Genomic DNA, 26,800 nt, shown 5'->3' on the forward strand with positions numbered 1-26,800 from the left:
GTTCATGGGCTTCTCATTGCGGTGGCTTCTCTTGTTGTGGAGCACAGGCTCCAGGCATGCAGCCTTCAGTAGTTGCAGCACATGGACTCAGTAGTTGCAGTGCAAGGGCTCAAAGGCATGCGGGCTTCAGTAGTTGTGGTGTGCAGGCTCACTAGTTATGGCTTGTGGGCTCTAGAGCTCAGGCTCAGTAGTTGTGGCGCACGGGTTTAGTTGCTCTGCGGCATCTTCTGGGATCTTCCCGGACCAGGGATCAAACCTGCGTCCCCTGCGTTGGCAGGCGGATTCTTAACCACTGCGCCACCGGGAAAGTCCGTAGGTGCTGGATTTTTATTCCATAATGGTCCACTTTCTTGGGAGAAACCAAGATTTCCCTTCTTATCCACAATGAGAGCTACCTGTGGCTCCCTTTCACTTATGATATATAAGGCACAAACACATTTACCCAGAGGAGTCTACATTCAAATAATCTTGTGAGACATTCACCACCACATCTGATATGAGTAAGGGCTGCAGAGCACCTTGCATCCCTGGGTGTTCAGGAAATACTATTATGCTCAAGTACCTATATAGGTACATAGGTAATATTTATGTAGGTATATAGGTAGTTACTATATATTAATTTCAAGAGAACTTCAAAAGAGAGGGCATACTGAAATTAACTAAAATTTTTTAATAGAAAGGGCACATTAAGCTGACCAGAAACTAAAGGATACCATTCCTTTCTCAGAAATCTAAAAGGTCCCTGAGGATTGCCACTTGGAATTTCTCCTCAGTTTTACTGGTGCCAAACTTCTTATTGGCTAGGGACCACAAAACGAAATTCCTGTCGAATTTACGAGGGAAAGAAATAAATGTTGGGCAAAACAGATGTCAATACCCAAAAGGCTTATTTCTACATTTCCCCTACGACTGAATTGCCTTGGTCATTTACAAACCTAATCTAAGGCTAAGTTATGAACTTAACTTGAGAGAGACAGGCCTGGAGAGGTTAAGGCCTTGACCAGTGGTATATCTTTAACCAGAATCGGAACCCTTGCGTTTCGCTTTCAGTCATACACTGCCCACTAAATGACTCCCTAACTGGTTATCTTTCTTGAACACATAATTCATTTACAGTCTTTCTATGAAGCTGTGAAGTTGCTCTCCTATGCTTAGGGAATGGAAGCATGAAGCACAAAAAAGACGGCACCTTCAGCTAATTCATGAATAACAGAAAAACAGTGAACAATTTGAATCCCACATCCAGAGCTCTGGGTCACCAGGTCGAAAGCCTGTACTGGGGGCAGCGGGGAGAAATGGAAGGAAATGCTAGTAAAATTACCTTGACCGTGCGGAAACTTGAAGACTTTCCTACCGACTAGAACTCACCAACTTTTCTCAACAAACGAGCCATGAGAGGGGAGTGCTGAAGCGACTGGACTCGCCCCCGGCGCCCGCTCAGACGCACCGGAGCGCACCTCATCACCTCCCAGGTCGAGTCCTGGAAGCCGTCACACAGCACCTGGAGGAAGTCCGCGCCGGAGCCGGAAAAGCGAGGAGTCCCGCCAAAGGCCGGGCAGGTGAAGAGCGAAGAGAGACTGGGACCAACGTGCTCTGGCGGGGATTGCGGGAGTCGGCGAGGGACCTATCAAACCAGGGTTCAGACAGACCGACTCTCCATACAAGTTCCCCAGTTGCCAATCTTGGGATGGCTTCACAACGTCTCTAAAACGTGAACTCTCACCACACACCTACCGTTCCGAGCGCCCCTAGCAACCACAAGCAACTAAAAGCGGAAGAACGACCTTTGTCCCGCCCTCTCTGGAACTACCGAGGCCGGGCGGGGGAAGCGCGTTGGCCCAGTCACCTCGGCGGGAACTCCGACCAACCAATAGAAGGCAGGTACGGGAGGGCGGGCTGAAGGGGTTGCGAGCGCACGCGCAGTTGGTAACGGAGACTTGGCTGTGTGGCGGTGTGGGTGAGTTGGGTGCAGGTGGACTCGTCTTGGCCCTCAGAATCCCCGAGTGGCCGCTGCCGCTTTCTCCTGCCCTTACCATGTTTCTCACCCGGTCTGAGTACGACAGGTCTGTGTGGTTGGGGGAAATGGGGTGGAAGTTACGGGTCGGCGGGCCCGGGGCCCGGTCTGGGCCTGGGTTCTGCCGTGTCATGGGGGCGCCCCAGGATCCCGAGTCTGGCCCGGCCCGGGGATCTCTCGCCTTCCCCAGCCGCCCGCTGTGATTCCCCAGGCTAGAGTTGCGCCTGTCGGCCGCACTTGTCCTACCGCTGAGTCACTGCTGGGTCCGAAGTCGGTGCGGAAGCGTGAAGCTCCGCTTTGTGCTTGGGGAAAGGCGGCTGGCGCGCCGCGACTCCGACCTTTAACCTAGAAAGGCCAGGAGTCACCCCTTCTCCCCTTCATCTTTTTGTGCTGAGTGTGACTGCCTTTTTAAAAATGTAAACGTGTACCTGGAAGAAAAAGCAATTAGAGATCACTTAATGGGTTTGATCATTTCAGCTCCCTTTTCCTTCTAGGAGCACAACCTCGTTTTCCGTTTCTTAGCTGTGGGAACAGAGCAGCCATTCCTTTGATTGAGGTGTAATGGGGCGTGATGTGATGTATAGTTTCTGCAGAAGCGCGAAGGAAGTCTCAGCTTCGCCCAGATATAGTGTATGGTGTCTGATTTTATGGGAACTGGAGTTTAGAGTGTTCTCAAGAGTTTTGTCATCATGCTGGTTCAACTAGACCCAAGCTTTTCTGACTTTTTAAACAGTTTAAAGCAAGTTACTTTAAATGTGTGTTGCAGCCAGATCTGTTTTTGAAATCAAAGCTGTGAGGTTGTTGTATTTGTATAAAACAAAAAATCTTTCAGAGCTTGGAAATGTTAAGTAATATTAAATTGTACATACTTATGCTGTAGACATTTTTACTTTCAGTTTCTGTTTTGATCAGTTACGTTTCACATAGCTATTGTTTTTTTTAAATTTTAAAGCCAGGAAAGGCAGATGTTTTCTTTGTACTAGATGGCTTGAGAAGCTGCATTTCTTGTCAAGTATATGTTGAACCTGTCAAAAGTTTTATCAGTTAGAACTACCACTTTAAGAAAAAAATCCTTTTACTGACTCATAGAAGATGTATGTGAGGTTTTAAAACTGACTCCTTAAAAAAAAACAAAACAAAAAACGGACTCCTTTTCCTACTGTCCTATAAAATAACTTTGTTAGTCAGTATTTAGCTTCCAGAGCATTGAAAAGAATCATCTTTGGGTGATATAATTTTGAGTAAGGGGTGTGTATGATGGAAATTGTTATTCTTATCAGAAAACCTTTATTAAGGTTTTTGTGATCATTTACTTAACATCTTTATTAACTGCTTTGTGTTACTCATTTTTGTATCTTCCTAAAGAATGCCTAAAACAGTCCTTTTTTATTCACTTAGCTAAGGTACTTGAATGCTTGTCATATGGCAGTGAACAATATCATGTTCCTTTTTCTCATATGGGAGACTGTCCTTTAAAGAACTATTTACAAAAGTAACTATAGTATAATTCAGAAATGTGTTCATGTCATTAGAGAAGCTCAAATCAACACTATGGGAGTTTGACGAGAGAGATTGCATTCAATATTAGGGTATTATGGAAAACTTCAAAAGGAGCTGATATTTAAACTGAGCCTTAGGAACTTCCCTGGTGGTTCAGTGGCTAAGACTCCGCGCTTCCAATGCAGGGGGCCCGGGTTCGATCCCTGGTCAGGGAACTAGATCCCACATGCATGCCGCAACTAAGAGCCCACATTCGGCAATGAAGATCCCACTTGCTGCAAATAAGACCAAGCACAGCCTAAATAAATAAATAAATTTTAAAAAACATAAATAAACTGAGTCTTAGATGTAAGGTTTTAATAAATATGGAGAGTGAGAGTGAATAGTTTTGAGGCAGAGAATATAGGATGAACAAAGGAGGGGCAGTGGGAAAGCATACATAGTGTTTGCAAAAATTCTAGTCTGCTGGCACATATGATACACATATGGGAATGGGGGGAGATCTGGGAAAACACTATGGTGCTAGATACTGGATGGTTTTTAATATGAGGTTGAGAAGTTTGGGTCTTATTTTGTAGGCATCTGTGTGGCATAAATTATAATTTTAAGAAGTTACATAATCATAATTGCGTTGTATAGAGATTAATTGACTGGATTAGAGGAAAGAGAATCAGTACCAGTTAGAAGGCTATTAAAATAGTTGAAAGGTAATGAGGGCATTGAGAATGGAAGGGAGTGTAGAGTACTGTGTGGGGGGTGTGGGGGGAACTGATTTGAATTGATATGACTTGGCATATTGTTAATTATGGGAAAAAGGGAGGAGTGAGTCAGATCGTTCAGAACTTTATAGTTTGGGGAACTGGGAGATGCGAGGTGTTTTAAAGTAAAAATGAAGTAGGAATGGCAGGAGATGTAGCTGATTTTGCAAGGGTGACTGTATATTTCAGACTGGAAAATGTCAAGTGTTTGGCACTAATGGGATATCCAAATGGAAATGCTCAGGAGGCTTTCAGATTAATCAGGAAAGAGGTCAAACTGGTAATAGAGATTTGGAAGTAGTTAGTGCTTGACATGAATGAAATAACCCAAAGAAAGTTTGAAAACAGGGCCAAGAGCAGAGCCCACATTAGGAAAGACTTAGTAATACCTCAACAGGATAAAGTTCCTGAATTAGGGTGAAAATACTGTATTCGTATTCACACAGTACTTTACACTTTACAAAGTGCTTTCATAATCTGTGCAATTCAGTACCAATTGTATTATGACAGAGGCAGGATAGATTTTTTTTTTTTCATTTGAGCAAATTAAAGTTAGTAAGTGGCAGAACTAGAATTTAATCCCAGGTCTTCTGCCCTCGGACTTTCCTCTCAGTGATTTTTAAAAGCTGTTTCTTAGAGTCCTAAATTTCCTTTTAAATGACATTAGGGATAGTACCTCTGGGGAAAATGGGAGGCTGGAATGGTGAGATTCTCTTTTGACTCCTGATAGTTGAAAGCTTGGTCTTAGATTGCCTAAATTCTCATTCCAGTTCTGCCTCTTATATGCTGAGTGACTTTGGGCAAATTAGTCAACCTCTTTGTGTCTCAACTTCCTCATCTCTAAAGTAGTATCGCTTTAGAATACTATTTCATGGGATTGTTTTGAGAATTAAGTGTGTTGTCATTTAAAGGTTTGCAACAGTGCCAGGCATATAGTACATATTCAGTAAATGTCAACTTGTATTATTATCTGTTTTATATTTGGGATATATATATATATATATTAAAAATATTTATTTTTTTAAAAAAAGAGGTTTTGATAAAACAAATTTGAAAACACTGCTCTATATCATCTTACACGTTATAAACTCCAGACTCCATAAACCAAGGAGCACAACTATTTTCATTCATTTGTTCAAATATTCTTAAAGTGTCCATTGTGTGCGGAAAGCTTTTATAGCTAAGACCATGATGCTTCTTCTCCAAAGGGATTTCTAACAGATGAGCAAGGAAAGGTTGGGAATTGTTTAAGGGAGAAGAGCAGTCTGGCATGTATAATGTATTGAGTGAATTAACTAGGTTAGGCTTTAGGAACTGCAACAGATCTCAGTCTGTTTTTCAGATAACAATACTAATTCATACAAATAAATAGAGAAATGTCCCTGTGGCTGACTTTTACTAAAAAGTAAGATATTAACATCAAATTCACGTAATGGGAAGAGGATAAGGATAAATGCACATTTTCTTAGGAATTGCCTGATAGTTTGGGGGCATGAATTTACCAGAGGGATTCCAAATTGATTCAAGATAGAGGCAGAAAGTCACCTGCTTTCATTTGATCAGTTTGAAGATACTTTGGGAGTGGGGCAGAGGTGTTCTATGTATAGGTTCCATTGTCTTGAAAAACTGTTAATGTACCAAAAAACAGCTACAGATTGTTGTGGGTAAAGGAGCATAAAGACAGTGTGCACATCTTGTAGCCATCTGAGCTAGATGTCAAGGAACTTGACTTTAGTGTCTCTATGCTTATTTTTTCTGACAATTTTAATACCTTTTTCTTTTTTCTTTTTTTTAATTATAGGGGTGTGAATACTTTTTCTCCTGAAGGAAGATTATTTCAAGTGGAATATGCCATTGAGGCTATCAAGGTATAGTATCAAGTGGGGTCGTTTTTGAAATTTCATGGCAACTTAGTACTTTGCTGGCAGAACATTTGGAGTAAATGTGTTTTAGCTATTCCTTTAGAAAATGTTCTTTATCTCCCTTTAATCAACCACAGTTAACCTTCTTTTTAATTTTATTTTTTTATTGAAGTATGGTTGATTTACAGTGTTGGGCACAATTAACCATTTGTATAACAATTTCAATCCCATTCCTAACAACTACTTTGGAACTTTTTAAACAAATAACTGCTTCATAGTTATGTAAGTAGCTTTTTCTTAGTGGGGTTGGAAGGACATGTTTGTGTTTATAATCTTCTTGGCTATAAAGAAAGGGGTCTAGAATTCCTGAGTTAGCACCTGGGAGATATTTTATCATCTTGAACAAATCATTTAACTGATCACCTGTATTCTTGTTGGTAAATTTGTCAATTTGTACTAGACATTTTTGGGTCTGAATAAGAGATGTGTCCTGTAATCTAACAACAAAATCGAATAGTTCAAACCAGTATTCAAAAAATTAGTTAGAAAGTAAGCTATTTATACTAAAGTTACTTATGTGGGATCTTCTATTTGTTGGATTATGGATAATCTAAATTCTGCTTTAGATCTAAATTAGGTCGTTTAGGATAAGGTCCAGGCATCAGTATTTTTAAGGACTACCTCAGCGATTCTTAGTGTCTAGCAACGGTTGAGAATCACTGATCTAGTCCAACTCTTCACTCTGTTTCAATCACCTCTGCATCCCCAAACAGCTTCTGTTTTTATAGATCTAGTGACAGAATATTTTCTCACTAGATAGCTCATTCTGTTTGGAGATCGTTCATAATGGTTTAGAAATTTATCCTTATATTGAATTGAAAGTCTAGCTTCCTGAAGTTTCCTTCAGTTGGCCCTAGTTTTGCCCTTGAACCATACAGGATGTTTAAACCTCTTCCATAAGGCAATTCCTCACATATTTGAAGAGAACTATCGTGTTTCCCTCTAAGTTACCTCTTCTAGAAAGAGTGTATTGGGGAAAATAGTTGTATGAGAATCTGGAAAGGGCAAAGAAGATTCTTAGTTGAAGACATAGAAGTGAAGGTGGAAGCATTGTAGTAGATAGTGGGCAGAAAACGATGGGCCAGCTACAAAAAGTGCCTGTTTTCTATTTCTAATCATGTGTGCCCTATATTTAAACCATATGTTACTATGAAGTCTGAGATTATCACAATTCCAAGCTGTAGCATTTATTTTGAGCCTCAGCTAAGGTAATAGTTCTATCCAGATGTGCAAGCGAAGAGTAATTCTCAGTTTTTTTGGTTCTCCTTAAGCCCGTTAGTGCTAGTAATTTCCATGTTGCTTAGAGATAACGAGATAGTATCTGATCTCTGTAGCCCTAGTTTGAGCTAGGATGGAGTAGTGCCATTAACGTATGCTGCTTAACCTGTGTAAAAATTCATACTCCTAGGTGTTGAAACAACCTTGTTGTCTTGGCAACTTAGCCAATGTGAAAGCAATTTGATAACTATAAGGATTTAGTAGTATGAAAGGAGCTGGAGAAATGACTGAAAATGGCTGACAAATAGAAATTATCACGTAGAGGTGCTGTATGGATGGCATGGGTGAGATATAGCCAGCAGAGGTGGGAGCAGAGTGCCTTTTAGAGTTAGGTTTGGGGGAAGAAATGGAAATCTGTGACAGTGTCAAAATTATTGTATTATTCTGAGCATCTGGACATTGGTTACTATGCTAGTGAATTATATTAAATAAATAATACATAGTCAGTTCAAGTGTTCCCTTTCTTCCCTCCTCCATCTCCCCAGTCCCAACCCAGGGTGGGGGTGGAGTTTAGTCAGAATCGTAATATTGAAATGTCTGGGTATAAATATAATGTACAAGAGAAAATTATCTTGATATATTTTGTAAAATAGCCTGTCTCAAAATATTGACCCTTTTTTGGAGTAGAAGCATAGAAATTATATTTTTTAATTAATTGATTGGTTGATTTTTGACTGCATTGGGTCTTTGTTGCTGCGTGCAGGCTTTCTCTAGTTGCGGCGAGCGGGGGCTACTCTTCATTGTGGTGCTCAGTCTCTAGGTGCACGGGTTTCAGTAGTTGTGGCACGTGGGCTCAGTAGTTGTGGCTCGCAGACTCTAGAGCGCAGGCTCAGTAGTTGTGGTGCACGGGCTTAGTTGCTCCGCGGCATGTGGGATCTTCCCGGACCAGGGCTCAAACCCGTGTCCCCTGCACTGACAGGCAGATTCTTAACTACTGCGCCTCCAGGGAAGTCCTAGAAAGCTATTTAAGTTGGAGGCCAAATTGAACAAGTTGAAAATTTTTTCTTGTGCTATGAGAACTTCCTCCACAAAATAATTACAGGGACTATTGACATTTTAGAACGGATAATTCTTTGTTGTGGGGGACAGACCTGTGCATTGTAGGCTGTTTAGCAACATCCCTGGCCTCTACCCGTTAGATGCCAGTAGCACTCACTCCTCCAGTTGTGACAACCAGAAATGTCTCCAGACTTTGTCAGTTGTCCCCTAGGGGGTAAAATGGCTCCCGGTTGAGAATAACTCTGCTAGATAAAATTTTAAGGTAGGCATGGGGACTTCCCTGGTGGCGCAGTGGTTAAGAATCCGCCTGCCAATGCAGGGGACACGGGTTCGAGCCCTGGTCCGGGAAGATCCCACATGCCGCAGAGCAACTAAGCCTGTGAGCCACAACTACTGAGCCTGCACTCTAGAGCCTGCGAGTCACAAGTACTGAAGCCCACATGCCACAACTACTGAAGCCCATGCACCTAGAGCCCATGATCCATAGCAAGAGAAGCCACCACAATGAGAAGCCCACGCACTGCAATGAAGAATAGCCTCCGTTCGCCGCAACTAGAGAAAGCCTGTGCGCAGCAACGAAGACCCAATGCAGCAGTAAATAAATAAATAAATAAAAATTTACAAAGTAGGTATGAATTCTGTTCTGCTCTGTTCAGTTGGAGATTCAAGATCAATACACTATACACAAAACAATTAGAGGACAACTAAGTGCCAAATTAAATTCTCTGACAATGGTTTCTGACTTTTTTATTTTACAGTTGACCCTTGAACAAGGCAAGGGTTAAGGACACCGACCCTCCAAGCAGTCTAAAATTGCCCTATAATCTATTGATATAGTTGGCCCTCCATATCTGTGGTTCCTCATTCACCCATTCAACCAACCACAGATCAGTACTGTTGTATTACCATTGAAAAAAAAAATCCACATGTAAGTGGACCTGCACAGTTCAAACTTGTATTGTTCAAGGGTCTACTGTATTTTTAAGGCATACGTGCATGTAGTTTTAGTCAGAAGGTAAAATAGTTTTATAAACCTTGTAACAAAAGCAGAAATCCCTGAGCCTGCCCCTCTTTATCTTCAGCTTCTCAGATGCAACATTTTAAAGTCTTTTAGCTAATTTTCTTGGCATTTACTTCCATATCTCTAAGATAGGAACACAGACTTACATTTTTTTCACCTAGGTATTATCCACAGACTTTTCATTATGAAGGATGACGACTTCTGCCCCCAGTGACACACAGATATACAGTTTCCTACTGGGGTAGAGATAGGGCAACCCTCTCAATGTATGTCATATCTATCATAATTTTGTTAGATCATTAGTCAACATTTCTATTGGTAAGACTACGTAAATGCTTTTCATACCTGAGCTGTTTTTCTGTTTCTGCACAATAGTGTTTTCCTGGGAGTTTGTAATTCTCTTTAAAAATTTTGCCTAATTTAGTATGTAAATATCAATAATTCATCCCCAAGGTCTCTCCAAGTTATGTATATCCTCTCAAAACACTCAGGCACATTAAGTATCCTGTGAAAGATTCTTAAAGAAATCTTTGAGCCTTTGACCAGCTCTAATCTGGACTGGTTCTCTGGGCCTGCTGCACAGCTGTATACTTAGGCTCTTCTATCATCATCATCCTAGGAACTCTCTTTAACTCCCTCTTGCGTTAGATCGCAAGTCATTTTCTTTTTTGATGTATTCCTTCAATTTGGTAGAACCCGTTCTCCAATGATTTCATAAGAAAGTATTTTCAATTTCCAAGCTTTTTTGCTTTTTTTCCTTTTTCTTATTAGTGTCCTGTTCTTGTTTTATGGATGAAAATACCTTTTTCAAGGACTAAAAAAAAATTTTTTCTTTAGATTTCTTTTTCCCCTTGAACAAGCTAGATTCTTTAGAGATATATATTTTTAAACTGCAGATCTTGACCTATTAGTGGGCACTGAATCAATTTAGTAGGTCATGGGAGCATTTCTTTTTGACGTAGACTGGAGCAGTAGATCTCAGAATGCCTTGCTCATAGTATTGGTGAGTGTTTTCTTTTCTGCATGAAACTTTGTTTCTATTATATTTATTTCTTTGTACCTGTTTGTGTATTTTGGTCATGATATAAAGTATATTTCTTAATGTAGATTTGGGTCAGAAAATTTGAAAACTACTGCTCTAGAGAAAACTGCCTCTTCTCATTTCATGCCTTGAAGGTGTTTCTGCCTGCTCACTTCTGAGAGCTGAGCAGGGAAAGAAGGCTGGGGTTCTTAACATTAAACTTGTCAATTTTTACTTAATTCCCGTTTTCCTGTAGTACTCTGCCTTCGATGGTGGCATCCCCCAATCTAGAGACCCTCTGTTTTACTCTCTCCAGAGTCTTCTACAGGAGTGGGAGTGGGGGCCATCATCTAGCTTTACAATGTAGGGTAAGAGATCTGGAAATCTGTCTCTTAAGCAAACGTTGAACTAATTTTATAATTTTTAGCTGTTCTGTTTCTATTTCCAGAGGTCCTTGTTGCCACCATTCCCTTTTTGGGGGGTCCTATGATAGAAATCAGGTTGTTTCTTGACTTTCTTTACTACTGGCTTAGGATTTGGATTTCTCAGGTTTGCTAAGTAAGTAATCACTAACCCATCTTCTTGCTTTAAAATTTTGTGTCTGTGTCTTTGTCCACTCTTTGTCCTAGTGGATTTATCCAGTCCCCGCTTAAGCCTTTTAATCTCCTGTTCTAAGACTTGGAGAAGGAGTAGAGCTAATGTATGTATTCAGTCTACACCTTTACTTAGAAGTAAGAGCACTCATTTTTTACATAAAATTCTTTGACATTTTATCTCCTGTAGTTATGCATGTACCATTAAGAAAATATACAGTGAAAAGCAGGTATATATATTTAATAACACTTCTAAATAAAGTCACAACTTTACACATTTGAAAAATAATACATATATGTAAGAGACATGATCATTCAGTCTGCATGCGTTTTAAGCATGTTATGCACAATGATTTATGAAATTCTTTGGAATACTTTTCAATAACAGACTCCAGGAATCTGATGCTCACACTGATAGTCATTGCTTTGTAGAACTAAGTAAATATAGTGATTTACTGTAAGTAAATATAGTGATTATTTAGAGGAGAGAGCACGCATAGTTATGGAAGCCTTTATGAATGATGGGTGGAATTTGGATAGGCAAAGGGAGGAGCGTATTCCAGGTGGGACAGCATGGGCAGAACAAGGGTAGCGGATAATATAGCATGAGAAAATGGATTTGGCTATACCTGAGGGATTTTGCTGGAGAATGATAAATAATAAAGTTGGAAGAGTAAAGTAGGATTAGGTTTTGAGGACTCTGGAAGCTTTACTTGGATTTTATGTTACAGGCAGTATAGAGAGATATTAATTCTTTAGAGAAGGAGAAGTATAATGAAAATAGTATTTTATTGTATCAGTCAGGCCATAATATGAAAGATACATTGGGAGAGAGAGATTAAAGATAGACTAAGGAGGCTATTGAAGTAATCTTGGCATATAAAAAAATAGCTAACATTTGTTGCTCATTTATTACGTACAAGTTACCATTTTAAGCATTTTATGTATGTGTGTTTACCCCTCTTGATGTGTAGGTATTGTTGTTATTATCCCCCTTTTGTAGATAAGGAAACTGAGACAAAGAGGGGTGGGTGACTAGGATGGTGACATGGAGATGGAGAGATGAAATCAAGCTATATTGTAGACTGCTAGTGACCTTGAAAGATATTTTTATGTTGTTGGTGTTTCTTTATCTTTTCTTTTTTCTTTCTTTGTTTTTTTTTTTTAAGTAAATGACTTTTCTGGAGTCACATAGATTTGAGGGATATCACCTTTTCGGATAGATCAAGGTAGCAGAGGTAAAAAGATACCAAGTCCAGAAAAAACATTAGAGTTGTATTACTTCTTGCCCTCTATGTTTAGAACTTTAGAATCTGCCCCTCTCCAAAAAACTGGCATTAGAGTTGATCATTTTCCGGACATTTTCAAGACCTTGAACTTCCCCTTTAGAAGCACAAAATTCTGTAAATCAGTGCTCTTGCCATTGACAGGAATAGTACATTATTAGGGTGCTCCTTATTTTCTCTGTGTATTAGATATGGCTGATTGAAGCTTCTATCATGTGAAGATATACAGAGAGATTCCTGGTGAGTATGTGAGATTGTTCTTTGACTTCTATATGATAACCATAACCTGTTTCTCTTTAGCTTGGTTCTACAGCCATTGGGATCCAGACATCAGAGGGTGTGTGCCTAGCTGTGGAGAAGAGAATTACCTCTCCACTCATGGAGCCCAGCAGCATTGAGAAAATTGTAGAGATTGATGCTCACATAGGTAAGGAGTAGGAGAAGGCTGTTCTGTAGGATCTTGCCTGGGTTAATCAGTCTTCTTTGATGTTTCAAGAGAGGTTCATTAGGTGAGCATCTTATCCCTTGTTAGTTATCATTTTCCAGGTAGTAGGCCATTGTGCATAATATAGGTAGTAGGAAGCAGTTATAGGATTCACCTACTCCCAGACGTTCCTTTCTCCCTCAGATTTATACTTGGCAAATGTGATGGTTATTGAAATATGTGAAGGTTGAATCATAGGCCAGCTCCCTATGGTGGCTGGGTCCTCATCGATGCATAACATTAGGAGGCTACCTGGAGCAGAGGATTGTGTGGGAAGGTAGGGGTGTCCACTAAGCAAAGAGAAATTCTTAAAGATCTTCAGAGTGACCAAGGTGCAGAGAGTATAAGGATGATAGACTTTGACCCAGATCGGTACTCTTCCTCTGTTTTCAGATTTATCATTTCAGTCTATCTCCCCTCACCTTCCCTTCCTCCCTTTTTTGGGTCCCTGTTAAATTCCCCTGCCGTGGCCTCTGGCATCATTGTAACATGATGAGTAGTTCTACTTATTTATAGCATGGCATTTTAGTTGACTGCCCACATTTACTTAACCTATCTAGTCATCTAATTACTGAAACATTGGTAAAATAATTAATTGCTTGAGGGCGTCAGAATCAAATGCCATAGTGACTCAGGGAGCTTGACATTATCTCTTTCATAGATACAGAAACTGAGATTTAGTCTTTTAAGATTAGAACATTTTATCTACTTTCTCTGAAGCCATCTACCTTTTGGAGGTAGGTCAGTGTCACTTCATTCAACAAATTGAGAACCTATTATGTGCCAGACTTTGTGCTAGACACCAGGGGCACACAAAGGAATGAGACATAGTCCCCGTGTGTTCCAGGAGCATACAGTTTAATAACAGAGGTAGATATGTAAATAAGTCAATGCAATTAAGTGAAGTAGGTATTAAGAAAGGCTGTAGTATATGCTTAGTAGGGGTACAATGGAGGAAACAATTAGTTTTCCCTGGGGCCAGTGGTAGTGAGGTTTTCAGAAAAGGATTCCACAAAGGTGATGCTTGAGCTGAACTGAATTCTAAAAGATAAGGAAGTGTTTACCAAGTGAATAAGTGTCTGGGTGTAGCAGGGGAGAGCTTTCTGGTCGGAGGGAATAGAAGAGCAAAGCTGTGGTGGTGTAAAATATAAAATACCCTGGCACACGCAGTTTGGCATGACTGGCAGGTGGAATGTGGCAAGAAATGAGTCTGGGATCAAACAGTGGAAGTCCTTTTTACCACACTAAAGAGCTTGAACTTGATCCTTTTGCATTGCCAAGGTTTTGAGCACTGAGGAAATATGATCAGATTAGGATTTGAGAAAGACCATTCTGATAGTAGTGTTGAAGGTACAGTGAAGGGGGCTGAGACTGGAGGCAGGGAGACCAGGTCAGAAATTTTTTTAATAGTCCAAATAAAGAGATAATGAAGGATTAACCAAGGTGGTGGCCAGAAGACGGAGAGGTAAGGACTAATGCCAGACAGGCTAATCAGACAGCAATTGATAGAATTTGGGATTCAGTTGGTTGTGAGGGCCAGGGAAAAAGATGGAGCCTAGAAGGGAAATGAGTTGAGTCTGTGGTATATCCAAGTAGATATATTAATGGAGTCGTTTGGCTTTATAGGTCTGAAATGTGGGAGTGAGACCCAGACTGGAAATTTAGATTTGAGTCATGACGTGTAACGTCACAGCCATAATCTTGGCATCTTGGGCCATCTCTCATATAACTAGTTTGTGTTTGGTCAGAAAGTGAAAAGACTTGATTTTCTTCTAGGGTCTTCCATTGTAGCTCATAGTGAGATAGTTATTTTTTTTCCCTTGTTTCTCCTGTTGGACTGTTAGTGCTTGCTTAGTTTGAAAGTGCATCACGGGCTACCAAAGAGTGCTGAAGGAATGCTTGAGGATGTAACGTGTGGAAATTCATGTTTGAGTAGCTGCTCTTCTCTGTCTCCTACCTTAATAGCTAGACTTCTGTTTCATTATGAATGGTTTTTATTTGTTAGTGATATAATTATACTTGTGTTCAGTGTAGATAATTTCCCATCTAATCTCTTAGGTATATTGCTATGGGATTGCTGAATGGCTGCCATGGTTTCACTCCAGAATTTCAGTATTTCCTGAGTGGATGAAAGAGTTCTACAAGGATTTGGCTATCGGGTCACTGTTGCTTTTACATTGCAGGTTGTGCCATGAGTGGGCTAATTGCTGATGCTAAGACTTTAATTGATAAAGCCAGAGTGGAGACACAGGTAAAATTAGCATCATCTCTCCTTTTTACCATGATGCTTGTGTTCCTTGTTTAGTGATGATATAACTGCCTGGGCTGTACTGCAGGTATCTGTGTTAATATCAGATGTAGCTCTTGGGAGTGATTTTGGGTAGAATCCCTAGTTACAACTTTCTGAGGCTTGGAGTCTAGCCATCCAACCATTGCAGCTTTGAGGAAGCCCTGGTAAATAGTGCTGACAGTCTCTTGCTTCTTTTTGACTTGCCTTATATAAAGCAAGCATTGCACTGTATTCTGTTCCCTAATTGACTTTCTGTGGGAGCACCATAGCAAGAGGTAGAAATAGCTAAAGGAATTCTCACCCCAACTGCCTTTGCAGCTAGGCTTGCAAATGACAGCTCTCCTGTAGTGAGTAATGATATGTACCAGGTGATAAATGCTGGTTAGGAATACTGATTTTTTTTTTTTTTTTAACTGAGCTCCTGCTGCCTACAGAGTAGTAGACTGGTAAGAAAAAAATATCTGATTGGTAAAAAATTTTTTTTGTGCTTATTTGCAGGTTTGCTGTCAGTACTTATGTAAGAATAAGTCATTTAATTTAAACTCCAACAGAATGCTAAGATAGGGCCTTTGAGGGAAAGCGGCACTCAGCTATTAGCCTTCACTTTGTGAAAAGACTAGATTTGGTGCTCTGAAGGGTTAACTCTGTTTTTCAAGGGAGCAGTCCTCTCCCTTGAAAAGTCGTCATTGCTTAGAGTCCTTTTGATATAACTTTATTTCCAGAGCTATTTCTCTTCCTCTCATGCAGTCCCGAGCATTTGAGTTTAATGTTAAGGAAAACACACCAGAGCTTGAGCATTCAGTTTTTAACCACAGTTCAAAGGGATGTGTGTGGTGAGATGGTGGGCTACTTTTAATGCCATTCTTACGAAAGGTAGACCATGCTTTGCTCTTCTTTTAGAACCACTGGTTCACCTACAATGAGACCATGACAGTGGAGAGTGTGACTCAGGCTGTGTCAAATCTGGCTCTACAGTTTGGAGAAGAAGATGCAGATCCAGGTGCCATGGTGAGTTTGACGCTTGTGCGAAGCTTTCTTGCTGTCCTGTGGAACTGATGACATTTGTCCTCGGAACATGTCTTTCCTGTCTCTTCTCGCCCCCCTACTTCATAGCTATTTATCTTAATACCTCCTGCTTTTTGGTTCTAGTCTCGTCCCTTTGGAGTAGCACTGTTATTTGGAGGAGTTGATGAAAAAGGACCCCAGCTGTAAGTACCATTTGGCCATTTTTTTCCTGCTTCGTTTTTGGGAGAATTATTTTCATTTGGGATGGGACTGGTTGTTTAAATCAAGTGAGAAGATTATTGTAGAGTTGTAAAAATGAAGGGCTTCTAATTCTATAAAGTTCATTGATTCTGTGCTGCTTACACAAAAACAAATTTGGGGATTTTATGAAGAACTCCTCTACTGGAATCAGTGCTATTTCTGGAAAGAAATTAGAAGTAACTTTGTTGCTGTAGTCAAAATGTGTTTGAGCCTTGCTTTGGAATATTGATTTGATCCCTGTCCTCAAATAGTATTTAGATAGGCATACATAAGTATCATATTTATATATACTCTCTATATAAAGTATTCTTATACATACTTCTCTTCTAAATCCCTGAGGAAATTATTATTAGTTTTCTTAAACACTTTTTAAAAGATCTGGTTTCTCCAGCCATAGAACACCTTTTGGATTTGTGCCTCGGTATTTCCTGGCTGCAGGGCCAAGCATTTATATTTTTTAGTGAGACGTTTGTTACATAAAATGCCACCGTTCTTAAGCATTTTAATCCTCTTCTTTTTGGTGGTTTTGCAGGTTTCATATGGACCCATCTGGAACCTTTGTACAGTGTGATGCTCGAGCGATTGGCTCTGCCTCAGAGGGTGCCCAGAGCTCCTTGCAAGAAGTTTACCACAAGGTAATTAAGCATTCTCACGACTTCTATTATCTTTTTTTTAAATCATGGTATAATTTACATAAAATAAAATGCACAGACCTAAGAGTTCAGTTCTATGAGTTTTGACAATTGTATACACCCTTGTAACCAGCACTTAAAACAAAATATAGGGACTTCCCTGGTGGTCCAGCGGTTAAGACTCCACGGTCCCAATGTAGGGGGCCCCGGTTCGAGCTGTGGTCAGGGAACTAGATCCCACAGGCCGCAGCTAAAAGATACCGCATGCCACAACTAAGACCCGGCGCGGCCAAATAAATAAATAAATAATTTAAAATAGATACATATATATATAGCACACTTCCATCACCCTGCCCCAGAATGCTTGCCTCCTCTCCAGTCAGTCTCTTCCCCCGTTTCAGGCACATTTACCGTTGTAGATTAGTTTTGTCTGGTCTTTCTATGAATAGAATCATACAGTTTGTATTTTCATGTCTGCCTTTTTTTGTTCAACGTACTGTTTTTGAGATACGTTCGTATTTTTGCACATTTCAGTAGTTTCTTTTTATTGATGAGTGGTATGCCATGGTATAGATATACCACAATTTGTTTATCCTTTATATTCACAGCTTTACTTAGCAGTTTATATTTCCTAGTCTGGCTCTCCAAGCAAGTGGGCATTTGGTACTTTTTATCTTTGTGGGATGGGAAGCCTTGGTTTGGGGTAACTCATTGTAGTGGCTGAAGGCTGCCCTACTTGTCATTCAGGTGGTTCATACAGGGATGCCTGCTTAAATCAACTTCTAGTATTGCTTTTACGTGTGCAGGAAATTAGATACAAAATGGGGTAAGCAAAGAGCAGATTTTCTAAACCATTGGGCTACCTTCTAGATCATTTGGGAATTATTATTCACAGGATATCATCAATATTATCTTGCTTCTAAATCAAAAGACAATAACTAGAGAAGTCTAACTTTCCCCTTCTTCAAAGATCACTTAACATATTAAAGTTGGTAACTTTGTTCTGGTTCAAAATAAGACTTTTTTTTCTCTGAATAAAGGTACTCTACTTATTTACCATTTACCTGAATTCTGGAGATACTTGTAATGCACTGTACTTATTGAGATGTTTGATTTATTAATATTTGCTAAATCATTTCTTCAGGGAGATATAGGGGAAATCTTTGAAGGAAGGAGGGATTATGTACAATTAATGGCTACTCTTCTTGCCCTCTTTGTTTCAAGTCTATGACACTGAAAGAAGCCATCAAATCTTCACTCATAATCCTCAAACAAGTAATGGAGGAGAAGCTGAATGCAACTAACATAGAGGTATTTTTCTGTTTTATTCAGATATCATAGCTCTCATTGCTGAAGATCAAGATAGTAACATTTTTGTATGCTCAGTTCTCAAGAAGTTATTATCCTGTGAATAAGCAACTTTAGTAACGTGGTATGGCAGAAGCCAGAATTTGGTGAGTTAAAGAATAAAAGGGAGTGATGAAGTGGACAAAACAAGAATATGCTGCCTTCTCAAGAAGTAATTAATGTCAGCAGCAGGCAGCATTAAAGAAAAGGATTTTTGTCTTTTTAAGGATGGGGAAAGACTTGAAAATACTTTTATAGTCTGAGAAGCAAGTAGTGGATAGAAAAATGTTAAAAGAATTAAGGGCTTCCCTGGTGGCGCAGTGGTTGAGAGCCCGCCTGCCGATGCAGGGGACACAGGTTCGTGCCCTGGTCCAGGAGGATCCCATGTGCCGCGGAGCGGCTGGGCCCGTGAGCCATGGCTGCTGGGCCTGCGCGTCCGGAGCCTGTGCTCTGCGACAGGAGAGGCCACAGCAGTGAGAGGCCCGCGTACCACCAAAAAAAAAAAAAAGAATTAAAAGTGGAAGTTAGATAGTGATGGAAAAGTTCTAGAAGAGAGATGGCATGGTACAAATGAAGGAGTTGGTTTTGAAAAATAGAATTGATTCAGCATTATATTGAATACCCATTACATGCCAGGTACTATGTAGATGCCAGGGATACAGACACAGAAAATCCAGTTCCCATTAAGCAGTATAGAGGACATACAGATAATAACAGCTTGGGTTGATACTTCTGTAATAGCAATATGAATGGATTGACACAGGAACATATAACTTATACTGGGGCGTTAGGAAAGCTTACTGGAAGAGGTGAAGTTAGGAGAAGGGAAGAGAATGGTATTCCAGGAAGAGGGAACAGGACATGTAAAATAACGTTGTGCGTAAAAGGGGACTCTGAGGGATTTATCTGAATGCTGGAGTGTGAGATGTATGTGAGATAGGGAGATGACACTGGAGAGACGTGGACCAGATTCTGAATGCCCTTATTTAGGATCCTAAGAGTAGACAGCAGGATGGGAGGTAATGATGAGTAAAGTTAAGGCAGGCTTGGAGGTGAACTGGGAGAGAGGTATTATATTTCCCTGGTGATTGTTAGATCATCTGCTGAAGGTGGGTGAATGCAACAGTGAAATTAAAAGGAATGGAAAATATTTGGAAACGTCATTATGGATAGGGAAAAGGGAAGACAGGGATGAGTAAAAGGATTGCTGGGTCACATTAAAATACGCTAGCTGAGGCTGAAATCACAAAACAAGTTGTTGTAAAAAGTCAGGATAGTGGTTACCCTTGGAGGCATGGTATGTATGTATATTATATTTTAATTAAATTTTTAGGGCTTCCCTGGTGGCGCAGTGGTTGGGAGTCCGCCTGCCGATGCAGGGGACACGGGTTCGTGCCCCAGTCTGGGAAGATCCCACGTGCCGCGAAGCGGCTGGGCCCATGAGCCATGGCCGCTAGGCCTGCACATCCGGAGCCTGTGCTCCGCAAAGGGAGAGGCCACAGCAGTGAGAGACCTGCGTACCGCAGGAAGGAAAAAAAAAAAAAAAAAATTTTAAAGGCCAACTGAAGCTGGAATCACAAATCAGTAATTAAACCAATCAGCACTTACCAGGATACTTTTCAGCTATACTCAGCATAGATTGAGAAAATGTATATTTAGATAAATCTCTGGCAAAGGATTGACTGGTTATGGGCAGAAGAATGGAGAGAGTACTGGAGAGTATTGTTTGTCAATCTGTCACCAATAGAGCCCGGTTCCTTAGGCTGCAGTGAAAGGGGCAAAATTGGGCACCAGAACAAGGGGCTGGCCTAATGGTGGGAAGGTCTGAGAAGAGTTGGAGAGAGGTTGGGGCTGCGGGAGGGGTGTTTGGCTTGCTTCTTCAGCAGGCATGGGGAGAGGGGGTTATGGAATGGAAATGGAAAACTTACTTCATAAATAGTTGTTTTTTCACCTTCTCAGCAAAGATTTGAAAATGCTTCCCCTTCGTGCCAGTCTCTGAGATGATGAGGCGCAAAATATGCAACGATAGCCCATATTGACCCTTAGGAGGGATTTTGTCAGTTCCTTTTGTGCTTTGTTTTCTGTGGTACTGAATGAGATAGGGTCTTGGCATTTCCACTAAGACTATCTCCTTGCTACCTCAGAGTAATTCACATGTAGCTCTTTTGATCTCACAGTGAAGGTTCTAAGCCCTGCTTGGTTCAACTAAAACTTCAAAGATATTTTTTAGCTCATTCAGTTTCAGTGCAACTACAGTGTTGCTTTGAAGAGAGCATCAGGTGTGTGTCCCATCCACGCTCTATCATTAATCCCTGACTAGAGTTTTCTTCCCTTTAACACAGGGGCACTTCCACTTTTCCAAGCTCTAACTCATGGTTTCCAAACCTGGCTGTCCATCAGTCTTTGGCTGTCCATCAAAAATCTCTATTTGTGAAATCTCCTTGGGTGACTCTGATGCTCAGCCTAAGAAGGTCAGGCATTTGGGAGCCACTGCTCTAGAGCCCACCCTCCTCTATCTCTTTGAGGTCCCTGCTCCTCCAGTTGTCCCTTGCGTCACCAGCCTCTCCTCAACAGCCACTTCCCCTCAAAAAGGGAAAATTTCCAAGTTGCATCTTTAGAGAAACAAAAAAACAAAACCCACCTTTGTCAACCCCTCTCTCTACCTAGTATCCTTTTTTAAAAGATCAACTTCATTGAGGCATAATGTACATACTGTAGTGTGTGCCTGTTTTAAGTTTACAGTTCAGTGAATTTTGACAAAGGTATAACCCTTGTATCTGCAACCACAAAATACAGAACGTTTCTGTTATCCCCAAAAGTTCCCTCATGCCCCTTTTTAGTCACTTCCTTCCCACTGATCTGCTTTTTGTCACTATAGATTTGTTTTGCATGTTCTAGAATTTCTTATAAATGGATCTTACAGTGTGTATTCTTTTTGTGTCTCACTTCTTTCACTTAATAATTTTGAAATTCAGGAGTTTGTTACATTTTATTGCTATTCCATTCATCATATCTTTTAACCTTTAATTGCTAGATGATGAATCTGTATTCATTGTCTTCACTGCCTCGCGCTCATTTATTTCTCAATCACTGCCTTGGTTTCTGTTATTATTTCCCTGAGACTGCCCCTTGCTAACATAACTCCTCTTTATCAGATTTCATGGTCATTTTTAAGACTTCTTATATGACCTTTTCTGAAGCAGACACCTCAAATTTTTGACAGTTGTAAAACTAAACTCATCATTTTTCCTGAAAACCATTTCCTCTTCCCTTATTTCTAATTCTGGTTGATGACACCTTCAGTGAACCTGTCATTCACAGCAGAAACCTGGAAGACTCTGACCTCCCTTTGCCTTCACCGATTTGTTTCTTTGCCTCCTTAAATAACTCTCATATCAGTGCCTCTTCTTCATGCCTATTCCTAGGGCCTTCTCTTGGTCAGGCCCTCATTTTTCTCCTGCCTTGTATGTTTTGAGATTTCCTAGGTAGTCTTCCTGCCTCTAGCCTTACCCTCCTCATTTTCATTCCATTTCCCCTGCCATTGTGCTACTGAAGTGGATTTTCTAAATTGCATATCTAATCTCAATTGTCCTCCACTTGTAAAAAGTCTTTTCTGACTCTTAACTGTCTGCAAGATAAATTCCAAACTTCTTTTCATGTCATAGTAATTCACTACTTCTTAAGGCATATGTTTAACCTGTTAGGTACCTTGCTAATTTTACATGCAATTATCTTTTAATCCTCACAATAGCCTTATGAGATAGGTATTCCTACTTCCATTTTACAGAGGAGGAAACTGAGGCTTTGAGAAGGCAAGACCTTGCCCAAAGTAACAGTATTGGTAAATGGTGGGGTCACGGTTTGAAACCAGGTCTGATTTGGGGTCCTGTCCTTTTTTTTTTTTTGCGGTACGCAGGCCTCTCACTGTTGTGGCCTCTCCCATTGCGGAGCACAGGCTCCGGGCGCGCAGGCTCAGCGGCCATGGCTCACGGGCCTAGCTGCTCCGTAGCACGTGGGATCTTCCCGGACCGGGGCACGAACCTGTGTCCCCTGCATCGGCAGGCGGACTCTCAACCACTGCACTACCAGGGAAGCCCGGTCCTGTACTTTTTAACACTTTAATACACTATCTCTGTATGAGCTCTGAACTCCTGCTACCTCTCCATTTCATCTCATCACATATGCAACTTCTGCTCTAGTCATTTGGAATTACTTTCAGTTTTGCAAATGCATCATCTTGTTTCGTGCATTTATGCATTTGCATATTCAGTCTGCCCTCTGCTCCTTGACTGACCCATTCTTGTAGTGCTTTAAGATACAACTCAAAGATTGCTTCTCCTTGAAGCCTTCCTGGACTCCCCCTAGATTACTCCTTTGTGCCTTTATGTATGCTTGGCTCTGTTGTAACACTTACCTGACTTTAAAAGCATTTGGTGTCTAGAGCTCTTAGTAAATAAGACAGACTTTCTTCATGTTTGGATCTCTAGTGCCTTGTACAACTGTAACTAGTACACAGGTGCTTAGCAATTAATTATTGATCAAATCAATAAAAGAAAATATCTGTTTTACCTGCCTCACAGAGGTTTCTTGAAAGTAAAGTGAGGATTTCCCTGGTGGCGCAGTGGTTAAGAATCCTCCTGCCAATGCAGGGGACACAGGTTAGATCCCTGGTCCAGGAAGATCCTGCATGCCACGGAGCAACTAAGCCCGTGCGCCCCAACTACTGGGCCTGTGCTCTAGAGCCCGCAAGCCACAACTACTGATCCTGAGTGCCACAACTGCTGAAGCCCACACGCCTAGAGCCTGTGCTCCGCAGCAAGAGAAGCCACCGCAATGAGAAAGAAGCCCGTGCACTGCCATGAAGAGTAGTCCCCGCTCACCGCAACTAGAGAAAGCCCGCGTGCAGCAAGGAAGACCCAACACAGCCAAAAATAATAATAAATAAATAAATAAATAAATGTAGTTTTAAAAAAAGAAAGTAAAATGAGATAAATAGAAAAGTAGCTTTCATATAGATTATGTAAGTAAATGGCAAGGGGTTATTTTTACTCATCTAGTGATGGGTACCTTCCTGGAGGCAGTATTTGGTTTAAGTCCTATTAGTATTGATTTGCAGCCTGGTTCTATAGGACTGTTCTAATTCAGAGTTGCCCAGTTTCTGGTTTTTAGCCCCTGTAATGGTTTGGGAGGACTAGCCTGTGAGCCATGGGTGACTTGACAATAAACTCTATAGGCTCTCACTCTTCTCTGGTTTATTGACTTTGTATCTCTCTGTCCTCATGTCCTTAAGAAAAGCATTTATATATTTTAATTTCCTTGGAATAGAACTCATGGTCTATATGGACATCACTAAATTATTTAACATACATTTTACAAATATGTTTGGGACTCTTCTGATATTTCGTGTAATTGGATAGATCTTTTAGGAGAATCTAGTGGAGACTGCAGGCTTTGAGAGAACATTTTTTTTAGTCTGTCCCCAGACCAGATCTTCAGGTGTTTTAAGATGTGCAGTAGTAGTCTTCTTCTAAATTTTACCTGTAGTTGAGGCAGAGAATAATAAACATTATGTAACTGAGCTGTGCTAATTTTGGCAGTTTTCAAATTATACTAAATATCAATAGTGAATGTTACTCAAAAAATGCCCTATTATGTTTAATTTTAAAGTTAAAAAAAGGTAATATAAGGAAATGACATTTCAAACAAACACAAAAGCTAAAGGGAAAAGTGAAGTGGCACCTATTCCTCAGTATTACCCTAAAACGTGGGACTATGTTGTCAGCAGAGATGATGGAAGACCTGGTGGTTTGGTTAAATTTGAAACTAACCATCTTCTGACCCTAGTCTTTTATTGCTTAAATACATTATAATCTGGACTGCTGGTTATTACTAATATCTTTAGTGGTAACTGATTTCCTATGGTCAGTGTTAATGAGATCTTTTCATCACCAGTCCTTTTAAAAAAACAAAACAAATGTTTTTCTTGTTAAGTTACCATATGGGCAGTTTTAGAGAAAATAATACCCACCAATAATAGTTAATTATGTGGTGCTTATTACAATGTTCTAGACACTGTTCTAAGCACTTTACATGGATTGACACATTTAATCCTCACAACTACCCTATGAGTTAGGTGCTTTTATCCCCATTTTACTGATGGAAATTGAGGCACAGAGTGGGCAAGTATACCAAGGTCACATACACAAGTTCAACTTGCAAGTGTGTGAATATGCTTTTAATGTATTTCTAAAGGAATCTTTAACAGAAAAAACTACTGACACCAATTTGCTGCTGCTTTTGTGATCCTTGTTGAAGTAACCTCAAGAAGTGACAGTGATGCCAGGCATTTGGTTAACTATTATGTGGTGGGTTAACCTCAAAATAGAAAATTTGGTCAAGAAGATTTTTATTTTGGAGTCAGACAGCTATTTTAGGAACTGCTGCTGGAAAGGATATCCCTGGGACAGCAGATCCCTTAGTTCCTAATGAACAGCTGTGTCACCAACAACTTCTCCTGACCGTGCTGGGGCTATAAGCAGGGTGATCGAGCCGAGCTTATTAAGCCTTCTCTGTTTTCTTTCCAGCTAGCCACAGTGCAGCCTGGCCAGAATTTCCACATGTTCACAAAGGAAGAACTTGAAGAGGTTATCAAGGACATTTAAGGAAGCGTGATCCTCAGAATTTCTTGGGGACAGTTTCAGTTCTCCTAGTTGCCCTTAACTTTTATTTCCAGCTCCAATTCCTTGGAAAATCTCCAGTGTATGTGCATTTTTTTATGATGTCTGTACATAAAGGCAGTTCTGAAATAAAGAAAAATTTTGAATATTTGTTAATAGACTATTCTCTTCTAAAGCAGTCTTGTGTATAAAATACTTGTGTTGTGGGCAGAAAGGATAGTGGTATTAACATCCCTATCCTATCAGTATCCTAAAATTGTTTTAGTGGCTCTGTACAACAGAATCAACTATATTATGAATTCCTTGGTGTTGACAGATGAACTCCCAGCTAGTCCAACTCCTCCTCATGTGTTATAGGTACTAATACCACTGTAAACTTCAGTTCTGTAGTTCTTCTTGAGTAAATAATTTTTTGCTGCTTTCCTTATATGAAGGAGATGCTACTAATTGACCATCAAAAGAACATGTTTTGAGGCCCTCCCCAAAACTGATGGTTTGGAATAAGCCAGCTACAATGTTGTACTATTTCTTGTGCCTTAAGAGACAATTTGGAATGAGATTTTCTTTTTTTTATGAAGTCAAGGACTATAAAAGCATCAAATTCATGATCTTGGCCTCACTGGCAATCAATTACAAATCAGTAAGAGAGAACTGGGTAATTCAGAAGTAGTTTACATTAGACTTTGGAATATACTATGAACTTCCCCCGTTAGAGCTGCCAGCATATGACTGGTTGAGATGATTTAAAGAATCAATCTATTGGAGCCTCAAAAATGGCCATATGGACCCAGCAATCCCACTACTGGGCATATACCCTGAGAAAACCATAATTCAGAAAGAGACATGTACCACAATATTCATTGCAGCACTATTTACAATAGCCAGGACACAGAACCAACCTAAATGTCCATCAACAGATGAATGGATAAAGAAGATGTGGCACATATACACAATGGAATATTACTCAGCCATAAAAAGAAACGAAATTGAGTTATTTGTAGTGAGGTGGATGGACTTAGAGTCTGTCATACAGAGTGAAGTAAGTCAGAAAGAGAAAAACAAATACTGTATGCTAACGCATATATATGGAATCTAAAAAAAATGGTACTGATGAACCTAGTTGCAGGGCAGGAGTAAAGAGGTAGGCATAGAGAATGGACTTGATGACCTGGGTTGGGATGGCGAAGCTGGGGCAAAGTGAGAGTAGCATCGATATATATACACTACCGAATGTAAAATAGTTGGCTGGTGGGAAGCAGCAGCATAGCACAGCACAGATCAGCTCAGTGCTTTGTGATGACCTAGAGGGGTGGGGTAGGGAGGGTGGGAGGGCGGCTCAAGAGGGAGGGGATGTGGGGACGTGTATGCATATGGCTGATTTGTTGTGCAACAGCAACTAACAGTATTGTGAAGCAATTATACTCCAATAAATATCTATTAAAAGGAATGGCCACATGAAGTAGATATTGTTACTTATACTTAACAGATGAAGAATGTAAGGCTGTGTGACCATGGACTCAGAAAATTAAGCTGTTGAGACTTGAACTCAGGTTTTAAATCATCAACTCTTGGTACAATGCCAGGCATGAGAAGCCTAGATACCTACTGAGTAATAGGGAAATCTCATTGAGATTTGAAATGGACTATCCACAACATGGCTAATCCACGTGTGAATAATGCAGAATTGATTGTGTATTGTCTTCATTAACATT

The 26,800-nt window shown here is 40.4% G+C and overlaps 1 protein-coding gene across 2 annotated transcripts; it reads left to right on the forward strand.

The window, feature by feature from the left end:
* Positions 1-1,936: 1,936 nt before the first annotated feature.
* PSMA5 (proteasome 20S subunit alpha 5) lies at positions 1,937-25,693 on the forward strand. 2 transcript variants are annotated; one of them, XM_082672317.1, is made up of 9 exons: positions 1,937-2,063; positions 6,074-6,140; positions 12,693-12,819; positions 15,060-15,127; positions 16,067-16,174; positions 16,316-16,374; positions 16,965-17,067; positions 18,289-18,375; positions 24,996-25,693. In XM_082672317.1, exons 1-9 carry the CDS (start codon positions 2,035-2,037, stop codon positions 25,071-25,073), a joined length of 726 nt encoding a protein of 241 aa, XP_082528443.1. In that variant the 5' UTR covers positions 1,937-2,034; the 3' UTR covers positions 25,074-25,693. The 2 variants fall into 2 exon arrangements, with proteins under 2 accessions (XP_082528443.1, XP_082528444.1); XM_082672318.1 differs by having other exon boundaries at positions 1,937-1,957.
* Positions 25,694-26,800: the final 1,107 nt, after the last annotated feature.

Source organism: Grampus griseus, assembly GCF_964374135.1.
Source record: "Grampus griseus genome assembly, chromosome: 1".
NCBI classification, from domain to species: Eukaryota; Metazoa; Chordata; class Mammalia; order Artiodactyla; family Delphinidae; genus Grampus; species Grampus griseus.

Bases quoted from the DNA above. Each gene is read 5' to 3' on its own strand.
- PSMA5 (XM_082672317.1), top strand. From the start codon at position 2,035: ATGTTTCTCACCCGGTCTGAGTACGACAG. The intron at 12,820-15,059 runs GTAAGGAGTAGG...TTTACATTGCAG, and splicing joins AGAGATTGATGCTCACATAG to GTTGTGCCATGAGTGGGCTA. The intron at 17,068-18,288 runs GTAATTAAGCAT...CTTTGTTTCAAG, and splicing joins TGCAAGAAGTTTACCACAAG to TCTATGACACTGAAAGAAGC.